At 40.8% G+C, this 19,199-nt stretch overlaps 2 protein-coding genes across 4 annotated transcripts in view; one reads left to right on the top strand and one right to left on the bottom strand.

Annotated features, from left to right (window-relative positions):
- The window catches only part of ssna1 (Sjogren syndrome nuclear autoantigen 1), a 5,894-nt gene extending 1,584 nt beyond the window's left edge, over nucleotides 1–4,310 (top strand). For 2 of the 3 annotated variants that reach the window (XM_032539823.1, XM_032539824.1), the window contains exons 3-4: nucleotides 2,339–2,538; nucleotides 4,068–4,310. In XM_032539823.1, the coding sequence (XP_032395714.1) occupies nucleotides 2,339–2,538; nucleotides 4,068–4,160 (293 nt within the window). In that variant the 3' untranslated portion in view covers nucleotides 4,161–4,310. Of the gene's footprint in view, nucleotides 1–211; nucleotides 527–2,338; nucleotides 2,539–4,067 lie in introns of those variants that run through there. The other variant, XM_032539825.1, reaches the window with a different exon arrangement.
- A 264-nt stretch (nucleotides 4,311–4,574) lies between these two features.
- The window catches only part of tprn (taperin), a 37,366-nt gene continuing 22,741 nt past the window's right edge, over nucleotides 4,575–19,199 (bottom strand). The window contains exons 2-4 of the mRNA XM_032539807.1: nucleotides 14,154–14,355; nucleotides 8,889–9,013; nucleotides 4,575–8,072 (exon numbers count right to left, since the gene is read on the bottom strand). Coding sequence (XP_032395698.1) covers nucleotides 8,010–8,072; nucleotides 8,889–9,013; nucleotides 14,154–14,355 — 390 coding nt within the window. The 3' untranslated portion in view covers nucleotides 4,575–8,009. The remainder of the gene's footprint in view (nucleotides 8,073–8,888; nucleotides 9,014–14,153; nucleotides 14,356–19,199) is intronic.

Here is a 19,199-nt window from a genome sequence, read left to right as displayed (position 1 = left end):
TGCTCAAATGGAAACCATAATGTCAACATAACATCCAAGGTGGAGGGTAAAAGTATTGTGTGGCCGGGAATCAATAAAACAAAGGGAGGCACATATTCTCCATATCAAGTAAGGTAACTGGTAACTTTTTTTTTTAAAGTTACTGGTTAGTGCATTATGGTGCTAGTTCCATAGATGGCAGCAACGCAACTTTTTGGATGCCGGCTGCCGTAAACCCCCAAAGAAGAAGAAGTGGATCCGTTGTCCGGGAAAACCGCCATGTACAAGCGTTTCGTTGGAAACACTGTTCTGTGGGGAGGCGCTTGTATTTTTTTGGATACAAAAAGAGACAGATGACAAGTTGGCCAGCCGCAAGAATTTAGCTAGACAACAAGTAACTAGCTAGCTATCTTAAGGGGTGCCTAGCCCCGGTTAAATCTTACGTCGTTAGCTAGTTCATTTAGCTAGGCGGACGTTAGCTAATTAAAATCCAACATGACTCAACAGGCTGCTGCTCTGCAGACTTACAACAATGAACTTGTTAAATGTAGGTGACTTTAACTTATTTATCTTGTCAATAACGTTTTCTATAGATTAGTACTAGTCACTGAAAAAGGTGTGATGCTGGTGGTTCAAGTTAACTGCAAGGTGCTGTTTTGGCGACGGGGTGCAGAATTCGGGAACGTTGTCCTTTTGAATATGTTGCCACAAAGACATTTCACTGTCCAGCTAGCTAACGTTAAACTCCAATGGTTAACGCGCTTTAATGTCGTCCAGATACGTTTCATCTAAAGATAATGTTGTCTCCCAACATACTCACTTTGTAGGATCACGTTAACGTACAGACACCTGTGATGTTGGGCTTATCTGCTCTCCTTGAACTGTTCTAGTTTATTTTACCGGAACAGGATACACTCTGGTGCAATGTGATTAACACTTTACTTTACAGATTATGCTCTGTCTATCACCTGGAAAGCAGCCCTCAACCCTGTGCATACAGACCACGATAGTTCAACTGAGGGCTTACAGCTATAATAAAAAAAACTTGGAGTAGGTAAAACAAATGTGTTGGTCGTTTCCCCCCCCCAAAAGAAATCAATAACACATGGACAGCCAACGTGTTTTTTAGTTTCTGAGAAAGAAACATGAACGAAGTAACGTTAACCCCTTTCACCTGTCAGCTGCTGGTTAATCTAGGAGAAGGCTGCGTCCCTTTGGCAGGTTGCCAAAACCAGTTTGAAGGTGGAATTCTACTTTTATGACTGGTCAAAACAAAACTAGCCTGAAATGTTAAATTCTGATTTGATGAAATTCTATTTTTTCTTCTCCCCCCCCTTGTTGTTTTGCTTTTATTTGATGTACTTTTTGGTACCTAATGATAGCCCACAGAAATTAATAAAAAATAAAACTAAATGTCAAATAAATTACCCTTTTTTTAAGAATTAATTCAGATTCATTAGATTTGTGTTATTATGCAGACACAGCCCAAACACAGTATACAACCCATCTGTTTGTAGAGTTTTCTATATGAGTTTTACTTCATAAGTGATAGTATGTTATATTTGTGAGTGAATTGTTTAACTTGTTTTTAAGGGTTTCAAATAGAATTTGGGCTTTAGATTATTAAAAGTTAATACAAATTTAATGAACTGAGATTGTGATACTAATAAATAATGAGCTGTGACTAACATTTATTGTCTTAATCAATGAATGTGTCCATGTTTGGATTAATCCTTTAACCCAGGGGTCTTCAACGTTTTCCAGGCCAAGGACCCCCAAACTGATGGCGAGATGGAGCGGGGACCCCCTAATTATATATATTGTATAAAATTGTGTTATATCAAACTGGTCCTATAGTGCCATGTGTGCATTGATGACTGAAAGACATCTTCTGCCTCCATTTATCTGTTTACTACAGTGTGTTGAATTCATGTTAATGTGGATTTAAAGACATTTCAATTAGTGGAAAAAATTGCTGGGGGGGCGGGGGGGGGGAATATAAAAAAAAGTCTAATCAACCAAAACTTTCGCGACCCCCATGCAGTACCCCCGTGGACCCCCTAGGGGTCGCGGACCCCCTGTTGAAGACCCCTGCTTTAACCTATTAAAAGCCCAGAACCCAAGGTAACAGTCTAAATCCTCAAAGATATTCAGTTACCTTGATATGAAACAGAGAAAAGCATTGACTCCTCACATTTTAGATGCTGAAAGCAGTAGCTTTTGGATGTTCTTTTCTGTTATAGACTAATCCATAACTCTGACTAATCATTTCACTACTGATGCAATCATTTTTTTATCTTCATGTGATTTAGATATGTGTGTAAATACTGACATTTTTCAAGCTTTTTGTCTCTGTCAGGTATTGAGGACCTGTGCTCCAAGCGAGAGGAGTTGAACAGTCAGATCAAGCAGGAGGAAGAGGAGAAGGAACGACTGCAGCACGACATCCGCGTCCTTTCAGAGAAGTTGAGTCGAGTCAACGAGAGCCTGGCCCAAAGACTTGCCGCCCGCGCCACGTTCGACCGCACCATCGCAGAGACGGAGGCTGCTTACACTAAGGTGTGAAGGTGTAGGCATCGAGAACCATTCCAACTTGGAATAGTTTGTAAAATTTGGATTCAAAGTTTTGGTTTCTGTAGCGGCCACCGTACTTTCAGGCACTTGTGTTGCAGCCACGGGGCACAATAGCGGCGCTCCGTGTGGCTTGATTTTATATTGAAAAAGCCCGGTAAAACACAACATGATCTGTGAAATAAGCATGTGACCCGTTTCAACTGCACCCTTCTGTTTCATATTATTGTGAATTGAATATTTGGGTTTTTTTGTTGTACAAAACAAGCTATTTAAAGACAAAACCCTGGACTCTAAGCAGCTGGGATCAGTTTTTAAAAAAACAACTATTTTCTTAAATGTTCAGTAATCACATTACTGGGTTGGGTTTTGGTGGGTTTTGCTGGAATAATTTTTTCTCTTTTGAATTTGGTTCCATCTGACCCAGGCATGTCAAAAAGTGCTTAAAAAAACTTATTTTTCTTGACTTTTCTGGTTGGGACCGTCGAGACCGGCTGGGCCAGTCCAGGTTGCTTCTGGGCCGCCATTTGAATGGGCCTGGTTGATCAGTTCGCTCAGCTAGGCTGGTTAGTGTGGCTGTCTTAGTTTGATTGCTTAGCCATGCAGGGCAGGGTGTAGAGTGTGTGGGTGCAGGTAAAGAGGCTGGAACCTACTGTTGAGCCTTCTCTGTGTCGTTATTGAGAGGGCGCCAACCAGATGTCTCTGTAGACACAAATTCATGTTGAAATTGTGTCCTTTTCTGGGAAGACCTGTATAAAAATATTTCTCATACCAGTGGGAATGCTAGTGGCTACTGGTAAGTCTAGTAGAACCTAGTTTGTATTGACGTTTTTCTCCTCTCCAGCAATGTTGTGTGGACTAGCCGGACCCTCCTTTGTAGCGCTGCGGAAGAGGGTCTGTCAAAGCTAGACTAAGTGGAACTAGTTGTACAGTGATAGTGGTTGGACAACTGAGCAGGCCATAGCCTTTAGATGAAACTGCCTAGCCAGTTGGGCCAGCCACGGTAGATTAGCCAGGTGGTTCCCCAAGATTTTCATGTGAAGGACCCCTAAACTGACACAATTTAGATAAAAGGATTTATTATTATTATAAGGCTGCCAAATATCTTGACGGCACAACCTGATACTGCACAGCATGTACATTTATAGTCAGTGACGCACCATTCTGTTGTCCTTCTGGAGCAGTCTCATCTCCCACAGGCACATCCCGTTTACTGATGCCGAACCCCCGATTCTCTCACACACACACACACACACACACACACACACACACACACACACACACACAACACACACACACACACACACACACACACACACACACACACACACACACACACACACACACACACACTGCAAAACACACACGCAAAGCTGCTCTTATTAAAGAACAACAAAGACAGGGCAGCAGTGCCTGGCCCCTTCTTAATTACCTTTACTGTATAAACCAAACCATCAGCTAGGGTTGTAATGTTTTAACTTCTACAGTATATTTAATCTGATTCCCCCCCCCCCCAGATCTTGGAGAGTTCCCAGTCCCTTCTGAGCGTCCTGAAGCAAGAGGCAGGAAACCTGAGTAAAGCCACAGAGCCCCGGAGAAAGGCTCAATAATGCCAGTGAAATGTCACTCAACTCTCGTTTTGACCTCAACAGCAACACTTGACTCTGCACTTTTAACTGTTTATACTCCACTCTGGACTCATTGTAATAGATTTGATTTATTGTAAGTTTCTTATTCTAATAAATGTATTATCACTACCATGACTTTTGTTTTGACAAAACAGACAACAGGGCAGATTTGTAATATATGCACCAGGCTGTTGTAATTTTTGTTCTGGAGATTTAAGATGTTATGTATTTTATCTCCAATGTTCAATTCAGATCTCCCTCGCTTACTGTCAAATGTCAAGAAAAGCTAAGATGGTGCTTCTTAGGATGGAAATGACACGTAGACACTATTTACATTTGTTCAAGTTTTCTATTTATTGAGCTTTCATTTTTGTACAAGCGTGACATCACTTTCTTTTCTTAGTCCAAATCATTGACAACTTTACAGTAAGCACATCTGCTGCAATGTAGATTTACAGACGAGTGGGAAAGTAAAGGGGGAACAAGATGAAGCTTCTACCACAGAGTTGCTACAGGGTGACCAACACAAATGGCTCCCTATGCAACAGGAGTAGGCAGTGAGAGGCTGCATGTACACTTCAGAAGTCAAGTGGTGTGTGTCTGTGTCCCACTGGTGGCCATCAGAAAGGTCCTCACTGGCGTCATTCGAGACAGTTAGTGGGGATTCCCACATTTCACTCTGCCTTTTTGGTCCTTCTGTGAACTGAAGGACAGAACGCTAAAGATTCCCACTTGAAGTTGATGCCTTCTTTAGGCTTTTGGACATTGAAGGCAGCACTTAGCACAGATGGATCCATAAGCAGGTGATTTGACCACAGCAGGTCCAAGTCCGGCACTTTATGGGCCAAATTTAACTTTGCAATGTATTTGGGGTCTTTTAGCTCCTTAATTACAAATCATGTGTACTTAACATTTTTGCTGACTGTTATGCTTCTGCAAGCAGCCATTGGTTTTGCCATTGGCCATTTCCGCGTGTTATGGATATGTATTTAGTTGACTGTTGAGTTATGTAATCCATCACAGTACACATCTGCATTCTTTTCAGTTGCATTCACCCTACATTATGATAATGTCCTCTGTGTAGATCAATTTAAAATTTCTGCACTGCATGTAATAGGGCTGGATATTTGGTACTGACTGAAATGTGCCTGTAGCGCCAAGCATGGAGTATAGAATGCTTGCTCTGATTCATAATTTTTCTTTTCAGACAATATGATTGAAATGTCCACTTTTCAACTAATTTGAGAAGTGTAGACTAAAAAAAAAAAAAAGTTATAGAAAGAGTGATTCGTGAAAGGTATAAAAAAAAAGTTTGAAATGATACCCAGCACGACAACACAACCATAATGGGTTCACTGTGTGACAAGTCAAGAACGAGTCTTCTAGTGGATTTTTATACCATATGAAATTGAGAGGAAACCGAATGGACATCTGGAATAGTTCAAAAATACATTCTGACTCCAAAATCACTGTTGTGATTCGCAGTAAAGGGGCTGAAACACCCTGAATCACTGGTGTGGTCCTTGAAAGCAGAGCAGTGTCTACAGTAGAGCTGAACTGACTTATAACAATGACTAAAAAGAAGGACTTTAGGGGGATTTGTGGGCTTATTTCAGGCCAAATGTGAGGACCTGGACCTGTGTGGAAAACTATACACTCGGGATACAGCTTGTGGCGACGAGGTCAACAATCATAAGACTTGATGCAATGCTGTGGCAAATGGAGTAAAAACAGTGGACATGGCATTAATCGGCAGTGCATTCACCATATACATCTGAAGAGATCTATTCCAAAATGCTATTCATTCAGATAAAAAAAGAAAAAGGTCAATACCTGCAGGTCTAAAAAGTGTTTTTCCGCCAACCAAGGGCTCCAAATCCTTTCTCATATCTACTGTATCTGACATACAATCAGTGGTTGTGTAATAAGAGTTGTCAATAGTGGCTTCTGTTTCAAAAACAAAACTCTTCAACTAGACTTCTTTTTAAGTGCACGTATCCTCCGTCGCCTACTCTGTTGCTTCTCATGAGGTGCAGAACAAAGCTAAAAGTAAGACAGTGCAAAGACATTAAACATCAAGACTCCAGACAAAACAGAGAGTTCCTAAATTCATCAGACAAGGACAGAACGTTGCATCTCCTAACAGCCAAGACCAACTCTTGATGCTGAACACTGATTGGAGAAACCAAAGCAATGACAGGAGTAAGAAAGAAATATTGGTATATATGAAAATAAGGTGAAAACTGTACAACAATACTGGCCGAAGGTTCGATCCTGGGCTGGGTCAAGAATGAATGTGACGCCGTTACAGCAACACTTTAATCACTTGGCATAATGAGTTAAAAAAAAAAAAAAAAATTATCTTGGTGCATTCTTGTATATAAAACAATCTTAATTTAAAAAATCCTGACATCTTCTTTCAAAACGCACACAATCTTGCATTCGCTCTCACAAACATGCCATATTACGAATGATCGTGATGGTTGTTTTGCCTTTGTTACTTCGATAGACCGGCTTCTTCCTCTTGTGGAATGTCAAAGTACATGAGGTCCGACTGGAAAACAACAACACAAAAACAACGTCCAGCGGGGCTGTCCGCACCCGGTTCCTTCCACACCAGCAAATGTCTCTTTACAAAAACTGTTTTTTTTTGTACATGAGCAGGTCTCAGACATGCAAACTTCAACTTTAAGCAGGAATAAATACACAAGAAGCCAGAATAAAAAAGGCGACAGCTGACAGCTTTTGATAAACATGACACAAATACCTTGATCGAGCATACACAGAAACATTCTACAGTATGATGAGTTTTGTTTGTCACCAGAGTTACGGACATACAGACATTGGCCAAGGGCACTTTTTCAGGCAGGTAATCAGAATCAGTTGCTGCTGCCTGACAGAAATGATCCCTGGGGTGCATATTTTCCCTCCCTTGTCACTAAGAAAGGAAGTGTGTTGAAGTTTGCCTGCTGTTGACACTCTTCTACTGAACATCCAGCAGTTTTAATACAGGCAAAGTTTGCCAGGAAACGTCCGAAAACTGAAAAAGGCATCCCGAAGCGTTACCGTCAAAGAGAACCAACCAAGCTGTTGGCTGAAATCAAAAACATGCAGATACAAAAAGAAACAAAGAGACAAAGAAACTACAATTGTGGCACCCTTTTATCATTTTTTGTTGTTGTTTTTGTGTGTTTGAGTGTGCCAGCGAGCGACACAAGCAGACACGTCCTCCGCCAACCCTAGGTTTTTTTGGACATCCTAAACACATGTTTCCATGCTAACACTGAACTCTGTCGCCGTGGCGTCACCTACGCGTGGGCACTGGCGGCTTCCTGTTCTTTAAAGGAGTTTGGTCACTCACGCTTGTCTACATCCTCCCCAAAAACTGGAAGCAAATGTTGAAGTCAAAACCAAGAGAATCACCGGAGGGGGGGGGGGACTCGAACTTCTTCTGGAGTCTGGTGAGGAAGGCAGACGTCTCTCTAGGTTTTGACAATGGATTTGATTCTGTCCGATATTTTGTTAGTGAGGGCGAGGAAATGAGGGAGGGAGGGAGGCTGACAGATCAACTGTCCAGGATCGTAAGGGCAAACACAGTCCAGCTGCTTTTGGATTCTTTGCGGCAGGTCAAGAAGAAGGTTGGGAATGGAAACACCGGCCACCTGGCAAAAAAAGCTCCTCTGCTATGAAAAAACAAAGACTAAATACTGTGTTTCCTGTCTGAGCAGGAAGATGTGCTTGGAGACGGCTGGAGTGTAGAGCTGGAGGCAGGTCAGGCTGGTCCCTTGGGGGGAGGGGGGGTGCTACGGTACAGCTGATTGGTCCCTCTGATCAGAAGTAAAGAGCGGGCTCGCTGCTGTAGTCTGACAGGGATGAGCTGTCTGCAGGTGTGAGCTGAGGAGAGAGGAGACATTTGAATTCCTGCATAGAGACCCAAAGGACAACTCTCCAGCACCAACATGTTAAGACCTCCGCGTTGAACGAGCAGAACAAAAACTTGAATATGTCTCACCGGACTCTACCGGTTATTTATTAAAGTATTGATGTCATTTCACCAGTTTTGTTAACCGGGATTTAATTTACTAAAGCATAATATACATATTTGTTTATCAAATTGTCGGACATAAAGAATTGTCCGACAATTTTAGACTCATCTTTCACTTTCCTAAATCATCCTAAAAGGCACAATCCATAATCAATCCATAATGGATGGAAAAAGGGGTTCTCCACTGCCCAAAATCAAGACACAAGATCTCAGTCAATCAACGGTCACTTTAAAGCTAAAACCTTTTTGGAAACCATGTCCTCTTCCTCATCCTGGTGCTCCTATTGGCCTAAGGAAAACAACCAATCAGAGCAGTCTCTAACGTGGTGGCAATGGCCACTCGTGATCTCGTGATCAAACTGTGAACCTAGGAAGCGCTGATCAAAAATGAATCAAAGTTTAGTTAGGGCCTTGCCTATTTCTTTCCTCAAATGTTTTCAAAAAACATATTTTAGTGTACGGTTTAGCAGACTTGCAACTCTTAAAAGTTACCAACTGAACATTTGGTAAAATGTTGTTTATAATCTTTCTCAGAGGCATATATCACTGTGGAGTGAATGGATTCGGGCTTTGGTAAAACAAGACATTTGGACATGTGAAGCTGAAATGAAAGGAGACCTGGTACAGAAACTGTGTGTTCGCTGAATAGAGGAGTCGTCTCTCACCATGACTTCCTCTGTCATCTGTGTGTGTTGGGAAGTGGTGTCCTCCTGGTCAACACTGTCCTCATGTTTGTGCTCCTGCCAGGCGCTGAAGTCCACAGAGTGCTTGGGAATGTAGCTGGAAAGGTCTGCACACAATACAAAGACATCATCTATTTCTAAAATGTTTTCTCCATGAGCCACTGTTAAACAGCCATCCCTTTTAATATTATATCTGGTATACTACTTTGTTTTTAAATTGCAAAAATAATTTAGTAATATTTCAATAACATGGAAAACCTAGCAATATGTATGAGATACTGCTTTTTTGAAGTAGTAAGTGAGCTGATGAAGTAAAAATGGAAAAACAAACTACATTTGAATGTGTTTCACGATTTGTCCAGTAGAGGTCTCTGTCTTCCTACCTAATGTCTGTATCTTGCACCGTGAACATGGGGGAGTGACGCTGACATAATAAAGAAGCAATGGCCTGATCAGACTAGGTTGATATGAGGGAAAAAGCTGGTTTAGCTTTTAACTAAATGTCTCTCCTTTAAATTCATCCTGTTTCCATTTTAATTATTGACCTCATTTCCTAAGCAATGTAGGTACTCTTCATCTACAGTATGTCATGACAACTCATTATACATTCATTCCTAAATGCTGCCATGTTGTTTTACGTCATTGTACAGCCAAAACCATACCAACGCCAATCAGCTTTAAGAAGAGAAAAACAGCTGTCTCATGTGCATTTTCTATGATTGGCCAACGCAAAAGTGAGAAAGTAGAACCGTGGCTGAACTCTGAGGCTAACTGAAAAGGGTTGGTGGACACATAAAGACATTAAAAATACCACAGAACTGAAGAATCAACCGAAGAGCCCCTGTGACTCAGCCTCAGCTGAATGAACAATTCCAATATGTTATTTCAATGGCATAGGAAAAATCAGGTCAACACTTGTGAACATGATCTGCTCTCTCTCTCTCTCAAGGCCAGAAACCAGAGAAGTAAGTCTCAAACTTGTGATGTCATCAAGAGACTGATTTTCTTTTTTTTTCTTTTTTTTTTAAAATACCTAAATGAGCTTTATTCTATTGTAGTGTTCTCAGCTCTGAAACAGAAAATGGCCCCACATATCCCCAGGACAGTCCCCTGGGTGCTCTCAGTGTCATGTCTACGGAGCGGTTCCAGAAATTTGAAAATGGGATTATTTCTATTACGTTAACAGCTGTACTCTTCCAAGATCTCGCCTATATTTCTTCTGTCAAACAATTTAGGAGGGATGTCATTTCCACCAAAATTAAAGTGCTCATATTATGCTTATTTTCAGGTTCATACTCGTATTTAGAGGCTGTACCAGAATAGGTTTAACTTTCAAAAAACACTTTTTTTTCTTTGTTGGGAGTTGCACATGTGCAGTAGCTAGGTCATCGCTACTAGCCAGTCAGAAGCAGAGGATGAGGGCGTGCTACCCTAGCTGCTAGGCGAGCATTACGTGTGTTACAAAGTGTTGCACGTCCGTTACGGAGGTAAAGGCTGGACTACAATGGAGCTGTTTGGAGCAGGTTGTGAACAGTGTTTTCTTTTGGAAATGGTATATGCCTTTGGGGGGGGGGGACTTTGGGCTTTTTCACTTTGTAAACCTATAACATTCACAAAAAAGATATATATATATATAGAGATAGATAGATAGATAGATAGATAGATAGATAGATAGATAGATAGATATATACACACACAGTGCCTTGCGAAAGTATTCGGCCCCCTTGAACTTTTCAACCTTTTGACACATTTCAGGCTTCAAACATAAAGATATAAAAAATTTAATTTTTTGTGAAGAATCACCAACAAGTGGGACACAATTGTGAAGTGGAACGAAATCTATTGGATATTTTAAACTTTTTTAGCAAATAAAAAACTGAAAAGTGGTGCGTGCAAAATGATTCGGCCCCCTTGCGTTAATACTTTGTAGAGCCACCTTTTGCTGCGATTACAGCTGCAAGTCGCTTGGGGTATGTCTCTATCAGTTTTGCACATCGAGAGACTGAAATTCTTGCCCATTCTTCATTACAAAACAGGAGCTCAGTGAGGTTGGATGGAGAGCGTTTGTGAACAGCAGTTTTCAGTTCTTCAGTCACAGCTTCTCGATTGGATTCAGGTCTGGACTTTGACTTGGCCATTCTAACACCTGGATACGTTTATTTGTGAACCATTCCTTTGTAGATTTTGCTGTATGTTTGGGATCATTATCTTGTTGGAAGATAAATCTCCGTCCCAGTTTCAGGTCTTTTGCAGACTCCAACAGGTTTTCATCCAGAATGGTCCTGTATTTGGCTGCATCCATCTTCCCCTCAATTTTAACCATCTTCCCTGTCCCTGCTGAAGAAAAGCAGGCCCAAACCATGATGCTGCCACCACCATGTTTGACAGTGGGGATGGTGTGTTGAGGGTGATGAGCTGTGTTGCTTTTACGCCAAACATATCGTTTTGCATTGTGGCCAAAAAGTTCGATTTTGGTTTCATCTGGCCAGAGCACCTTCTTCCACATGTTTGGTGTGTCTCCCAGGTGGCTTGTGGCAAACTTTAGACAAGACTTTTTATGGATATCTTTGAGAAATGGCTTTCTTCTTGCCACTCTTCCATGAAGGCCAGATTTGTGCAGTGTACAACTGATTGTTGTCCTATGGACAGACTCTCCCACCTCAGCTGTAGTTCTCTGCAGTTCATCCAGAGTGATCATGGGCCTCTTGGCTGCATCTCTGATCAGTCTTCTCCTTGTCTGAGCTGAAATTTTACAGGGACGGCCAGGTCTTGGTAGATTTGCAGTGGTCTGATACTCCTTCCATTTCAAAATGATCGCTTGCACAGTGCTCCTTGGGATGTTTAAAGCTTGGGAAATCTTTTTGTATCCAAATCCAGCTTTAAACTTCTCCACAACAGTATTACGGACCTGCCTGGTGTGTTCCTTGGTCTTCATGATGCTCTCTGCGCTGTCAACAGAACCCTGAGACTTAGGGCTGCACAATTAATCGAATTTTAATCGCGATCACGATTTGGACTTCCCACGATCAAATTTGCGTGATCGAGCGATTATTTTTTTTAAAGCGTCATTTCATGGAACGCTCCGGGTTTTTTGCAAAGCCCATCTCCCGCTCCATAAAGCCGTCTGCTCATGAGCCAGTCAGAGTAGTTCACTGCACCCCGTGCAGCTAAGTTTCTAGATGTAGACAGTACTAGAGGACAGAGTAGCGTGAGGAAAACTCAACAGATAGCAGTCGGTTATACGTCAGTCTCAAGGTTTACCAGTTTACCAGCAAACGCAACACTTTGTCCCATTTGTTGTTTTTCAGACAACAGCAGTGACCAGTGCTAGTCGGTGCTAGTAGCGTCTGTTAGCTGTTAGCTAGTAGCGTCTGTTAGCAGTTAGCTCTTCTAGGACGCACCGGTGCTAATGTCCTCGCATCTGCTGCAATGCTGTTTATATGGATACGGTTTAATTTTGCGTTACATGACCCTTTTTCGTCTGAAAACCCGTGCCTGTGTTGGATCTTTCTACGCTCTCTCGTCCTACTCCTCTCCTCTTACTCTCTGCGCCCCCCACCAGCGCCGCCGTCCACACTTCTGATATTTGTCTACAGTTTTAATTTTTCATTACACAAGCTGTATATTGTAAGTATGAGGGGGCAAACCTGTATTTGTACAGTGTTTCCGCGGGTAACTGTTATCGGCGGCCGCTACGGCGAAGAACACAGAAGAAGTTATTGAATCAGCTAACTTCAGTTGGTAGAGTACAGCGTGGGAGACGAGCTGCTGTACCGAAGCCTGGACAGGACCAAGATGTGACCCATGGCCAAATATCATGTTCATAAAAATGCAGCGCAGTGAAGATTCAGACGTTTAATACACACGACGTGTGTATCCGCCGTTCGACCTTGCTGGACCCGTTCATATATGCCGTCTCTCTGTGATACGTCCATCACACTCCCTCTCCAGTTATAAATGCCTATGTGACAATAAATATTATTTGGTTAAAATCAACAAATATCGTAGAATAATCGCGATCAAAATTTTGATCAAAATAATCGCGATTACCATTTTGGCCATAATCGTGCAGCCCTACTGAGACTATCACAGAGCAGGTGCATTTATACAGAGACTTGATCACACACACAGGTGGATTCTATTTATCACCATCAGTCATTTAGGACAACATTGGATCATTCAGAGATCCTCGCTGAACTTCTGGAGTGAGTTTGCTGCACTGAAAGTAAAGGGGCCGAATAATTTTGCACACACCACTTTTCAGTTTTTTATTTGCTAAAAAAGTTTAAAATATCCAATAGATTTTGTTCCACTTCACAATTGTGTCCCACTTGTTGGTGATTCTTCACAAAAAACATTTTTTTTTATATCTTTATGTTTGAAGCCTGAAATGTGTCAAAAGGTTGAAAAGTTAAAGGGGGCCGAATACTTTCGCAAGGCACTGTATATATATATATATATATATATATATAAAACACAACAAAGGTAAGGAAAAGAGCCAAAGAGCATAATATGAGCACCACTGCCTTGCTGACTTTTTTAGTTGGATGTTGATTTAAGCTGCTAGGTTTTTATATGCTCCACCCGAGGAAAAAGCTCTATTTTTGAAGTGGAATTGTAAAAGTACCTCGTTTGTTTGTATATCTGTATTAGGAATAAAGAGTTGCTCAACATTGACACATCATGGTAAGTGCTGCAATGCAGAATGAAAAGTAGATCTTCACATCATCCCTCAAAGAACTGGAGTGACTTATTTACATGTGCATACAAAAGATGTAACAGTACACTATATGATGCAGTTTTGCTGCAAACCTCTCCTTTGAATGCACTTTTTTTCTCATATTAAGTAATTGCTGTTGATCCTGCTCTGAACATTTGGTTCTTGTTTATCTATTCCCACTAGTCCTCTTTTTAATATTCTTGCTACAGCTTTTGATTTCATTTCCTCATTATACATTTTGTTTTTCTTGATCTTGTGTGTCCTAGAAAATCCTTCTGCTAACTCTGCGGTTGCATAAGTGACACATAAATACACCTATTTGTATTTATATGCATCCAAAGAGGAAAGCAGGTGGGGGAGGGGGTCCGAAATGGAAAGGGTTCATCCTCTGAGGAGCATTAATATGTGCAGGATTTTTCACAGCAAAAGACGGGCATATTAATGCTACTTTAGGAGTTAAAACTGGACATCTAACCTGCACTTTTACCACAAAAACACCAAATTAACACGTCTTCATGTTGTCTCACCGTTACTGTTGGTCGTGTGCGTGGGCGAGCTGGTGAAACTGGGTCGGGGGATGTGGATGCGTCCCACCATGCTTGGCTGTTCGTCCGCCAGCTTTTCGTCTAGTTTCTCATCCTCGTCCTCGTCCTCGCTGTCCCACGCGCTGCTCTCGGACGGATACTCGTACGTACTGTGGAGACTTGACTCGTTGAATGAGATCTTAAGCTGCAAGAGACACAGAGACAGAACAATGACAATAAGCAATTAGCTATTCTACTAAACATTTTTCATGGACTGCTTTGATTTGGCAATTTGTCTACAATCAAATCTGAGATTTCTCAACGACAATCAGGCAAAAGAGACAAATTTAACCGTTTAACTCCATAGACTCCCATTCATTTAGCCGTCTAGCTCCATAAGCTCCCATTCATTTTGCCTTCTGGCTCCATAGACTCCCAATCATTTTGCCTTCTGACTCCATAGACTCCCATTCATTTTGCCTTCTGACTCCATAGACTCCCATTCATTTTGCCTTCTGGCTCCATAGACTCCCATTCATTTAGCCATCTAGTTCCATAGGCTCCTATTCATTTAGTCGTCTAGCTCCATAGGCTCCCATTCATTTAGCCGTCTAGCTCCATAGACTTCCATTAATTTAGCATTTAGCCGTCTAGCTCCCTAGACTCCTATTCATTTAGCCGTTTTGCTCCATAGACTCCCATCCATTTTGCACTTGCCCGCGATCACCCCCAGTGGGCCGCTGGTCAAACTGCAACCAAATTCGGTACAATGGGGCTTAATAGGGAGTAAACAGGCTCTCCGTAGACAGGCGCTGATATAGCCTACATACACTGTATATACCCATGTACTAGCAACTGATGTCATGTGACTGAAGTTCTGTACCTAGGTCACGTGACAACAACTGAGCCATCTCCATGACAACTGAGCAAACGGTAACTCGCCGATGAAGGCCATAAGATGCTGTTGAAAGCTCCTGAAAAGTTTGGAAGTGGCTTTCAAGTTCAGAATCAGCCCAAATTAGTCATTTAATTAAATTATTATGCCCTTCCAGTAAATCTCACAATGCCTTTCTCCATGTTTTGGGATTTAGTGGCCCTATAATGAAAACAAAATCATCTATAAATGTTTGAATGAAATGCAAATATTAATAAAATAAAAAAAATGAATGGAAAAAGTAGAGAGGCAAAACTTTACAGGCTTCAGCCAGGATTTAAAAGTATCCGATGTCTTGTCATTTCAAAGCACAGCTTCTAACATAATACTGACGTCACTCCTCTGCATTTTAAGAGAATCGTAAACATTAACAGGTCACTACAGTACTTCCTTATTGCTCTGTAATCAAACCATCTATACTCTGGGTCATTATGTGTCTCAGCCCTTTGCTCACGCCGCAATAATGCCAGTTTAGCTCAACACCAAACAACTACCTCATCACTTATTCAACAGAACTTTTAATTGAGGTTCTTTGAGAACCAGCTGCAGTTTATTCAGGCGAGTCTGTGACTGCATGTGCTGTACTTTACGTGTCCTCTAAGTGGGACAGGTGGCAGCTTGCAGGAGCCCAGGGCCTGTGATTGATTGTCTCAGAGGGTTCGCTGTAAGACATGTCTGTTTGGCAACGCTTCAGTGGTCTGCAAACATGGATCCGCGGGGTAAGACAGGGCCTCGCACTTTGCTGCAACGTGTAATCCAACATGAATGGCAAATCTGCCACCAGAGTAGAACCCGACCGATATATTGGCGGGCTGATATTATCGGCTGATATTAGGCATTTCCCGATCTATCGTATCGGCATTTATAACGGCGGATTAAATTATTATTATTTTTTGTATAATCTGAATCGGAATTATTTATAATGAAAATTATTCAGATAAATGAATATTTTAAAAATAAGAAACGGACTGTCAACCATGTTATGCGCATTGGCGTTGTATATTTTGTCCACCAGAGGGCGATCTACAACGTCCCTGTTAGCAACACTGATTTATTTTGTTAATGTGTTTTTGTTCAAAGGACTTTAAGTTTCATATGTTAAATTTTATTTATCAGACCTTTCATATACAAATGACAAAACAAATTATCATATTATTTTAGTGAGAACTCTAAAATAACTACAAATAACTAATGTTAGGGATATCTGATGACACCTTCTTGATGACCGTTTATACAGTACATAATATGTGTGTTTGTTGCTACTTTGAAATTGTTAACATTTCTCATGCATCTAATGTAAAGAAAAATATTCCTTCAGTGCAATTTCAATTTGTAGTGCAGTCTTCACTTCTCCTTTAGCCCTCACAAATCTCATGCATATAGTTTTAAAATAGCCGTAAAACTATTCTGGCCACAGGTAGGTATTGCAAACTCAAAATGGTATTAGTTTGTCTCCCGGGTTGCCATGGAGATGACAGCTGATACACACACATATAACAGCATGTTTTTCCATGTCCTCCCTGAGACCATCAGCTGACTGCTCTTAACGTATTGTACCTGACTCCATCATCTACTCTACAGACTGTGATCTAAATCTGCCCTAATCTCCGTCACAAGGCCACAGGCCAGCAACACCACTTCCGACTCAAGACCAGTCAGGGTTCAAACTCCACCACTATTTTAAAATGTCATGCTTGATCCATTTCCTTAATTATTTTAATTTGTGTTAATGCTTCCTATTTCTAGTAACCTTTACAGACATCCTAGTCTTTCTGAAGTCCTCCAGTAGAACAAAATACAGATACTGTACTGTTCAAGCCTCATTATCTGGGATAGTTATTGACACAACAAATATATACTATAACAAAACAGCAATGTTCTGGTATTTAAAAGTTTTACAAGTCTTACTCATTTAACTGAAAATCCAATGTATTTATTAATGTAGGTGGACTCTTCAATTGTATGACACCAAAAACATTAATTAACTTGATACTATGCACTTCAATTTATTAAAAAAACATAAAGAGCAAAGTAGTATTATTACTATATTTAACTTTTAAAGCATCTGAACGGGTTCTGATCTGATGACTGGCTTAAGGCTTATGTGACACTGTTGACCACAATATATTTATAGACCAGAAGACCTCTCTAACGTAGTCCTGAATTGAAGTAGTTGAAGTCCTACCTTCAAGACAGTGATTATTTGTATCAATTGGTAGCTGTACATCAGAGAATTTCACATGTGGAGTTCCGCAAGGATTGATTCTCGGACATCTGTTATTTAGTCTTTAGATATTCCTATTAACTCAAAACTTTTCAAAAAGGTTTCATATCACATGTATGCCGATGACACGCAAATATATACAGCTGTGTCTCAAAGCGAATATAATACAGTCCAGACCAAAAAGGTAAAGCATATAACTCCAGTTCTCAGATTACATTGGCTACCAAATTCTAACACAATCAAATCAAATCAAAAAGGTTTAGGTCCAAGAAAATGATCAGATCTTCTTACCCAGTAGAACCTCACAGACCTCTCAGGTTGGCTGGTTCTTGATTACTGGCTGTTCCCAGAGTCAAAACTAAACACGGCGAAGCTGCCTTTGGCTTCTATGCTGTTCAAATGTGGAAAATATTGATTTATATAAATTCAGGACTAGGATCTATAGGACACCACCTTATATCAATCACAGATTTCTCTGGATTTTGCTGGAACATTGGAAGATTCTTGACGTTTAAAGTATTCTCCACGTTTCTCTACTAACCATTCCATATTGTGTTTTTATTATTGAATAGTTCCTAATATCTTATTAGGGCATGCAAATACATGCAAATAATAACATCTATTGAGATAATGATATCAGTGAGAAAACTGAATCATTTTGCTTTCAAGCTTGTTCTGACATGTCATGTCAAGGTAGTGAAAACTACACAGCACATCCATGGAGGACCTCTACACCCGGTGATGCAGGAAGAAGGCCAAGGATTATCAGAGACCCCATCACCCCCAACCACAAACTGTTCTATCTGACGGTATGGCAGCACCAACAGGCTCAGGCCCATACCATAAGGCTTTTGAACTCTTGAGCTACTGAGCTTAAGACTTTGACACTTTACCTTTATACTTTGTCTTTTGCTCACTGTTTTTACAACGGTTTACTTCTCATTACACATATACATTTCTTCTGATACATATTTAATGAGCATTATTGGAGGAAGCGAGAGATCCAAGCTCGCCTATGTCTGCATCTCTATTGTATTGCTTATGACAATAACTTGGAACTTGAGGGGGCAGTGTGGAGTAGGACGAGGGTTCAGAGAACAGACTGAACTTTGTGAACTAAATGAGGAGCCTTTAAGTGTGACCTTTCAACCAATTACTCACTATTGTTACCTAATCTGTACGGTTTAGCAGGGACGTCACTAGGATTGAAAGACAGGAGGGGGCTTAGCACCCAGGCTATGTACAACTTATTGACTTAATAAATCTTACTTAAAACGTTACTCTAATGTTAGCCTTTAGATACACCAAAGCTGCATAGGTGGAACTTACTTAGGCTAGACCGTGCTCCTGCTAGTTATTCTGTAGGCTAACTTATGATATGTGATATGATGTGTTGCCATCAGCTGGAACATAAGCACTATTTCAGATTGTGCAACATTAATCATTTGTAGGCTGATGGCGCAATCCCCTTTGTATGGCAAAACTTAGTTTGCAAATGTCAGCTTGAATGTTGTGCGATTCAGTATGAAAATGAATGAAAACATAAAACATCTCAAATCAATTTGATACGACCACTTTGACCGCAAAACAGCATGTGACGTCATTATGCACAAGTTTTTATTTTGTTTAAAGCCGTTGGATGGAAACACACTTTCACCAGCTTTATTAAATTTTTTTGCACCAAAGTGTTACATCAACATCCAAAATGTCGGGTCCAGCACGGATCAGTAAGACAAACAGAGGTCAGTGTACCTCGACAAATAGCAGTACCAGAAAGAATAAAATAATTTCCAGACGTTATAATGTAAGCTGTTGATAAGGACTTCAAATAGTTACTTTCTGAATTTAATAATGTACATACAGTATGTATGTATATACACTGTATATATAC

Source organism: Etheostoma spectabile, chromosome 16, assembly GCF_008692095.1.
Source record: "Etheostoma spectabile isolate EspeVRDwgs_2016 chromosome 16, UIUC_Espe_1.0, whole genome shotgun sequence".
NCBI classification, from domain to species: Eukaryota; Metazoa; Chordata; class Actinopteri; order Perciformes; family Percidae; genus Etheostoma; species Etheostoma spectabile.
The sequence above is the reverse complement of the archived record's forward strand: the minus strand, read 5'-3'. Positions and strand labels throughout refer to the sequence as shown.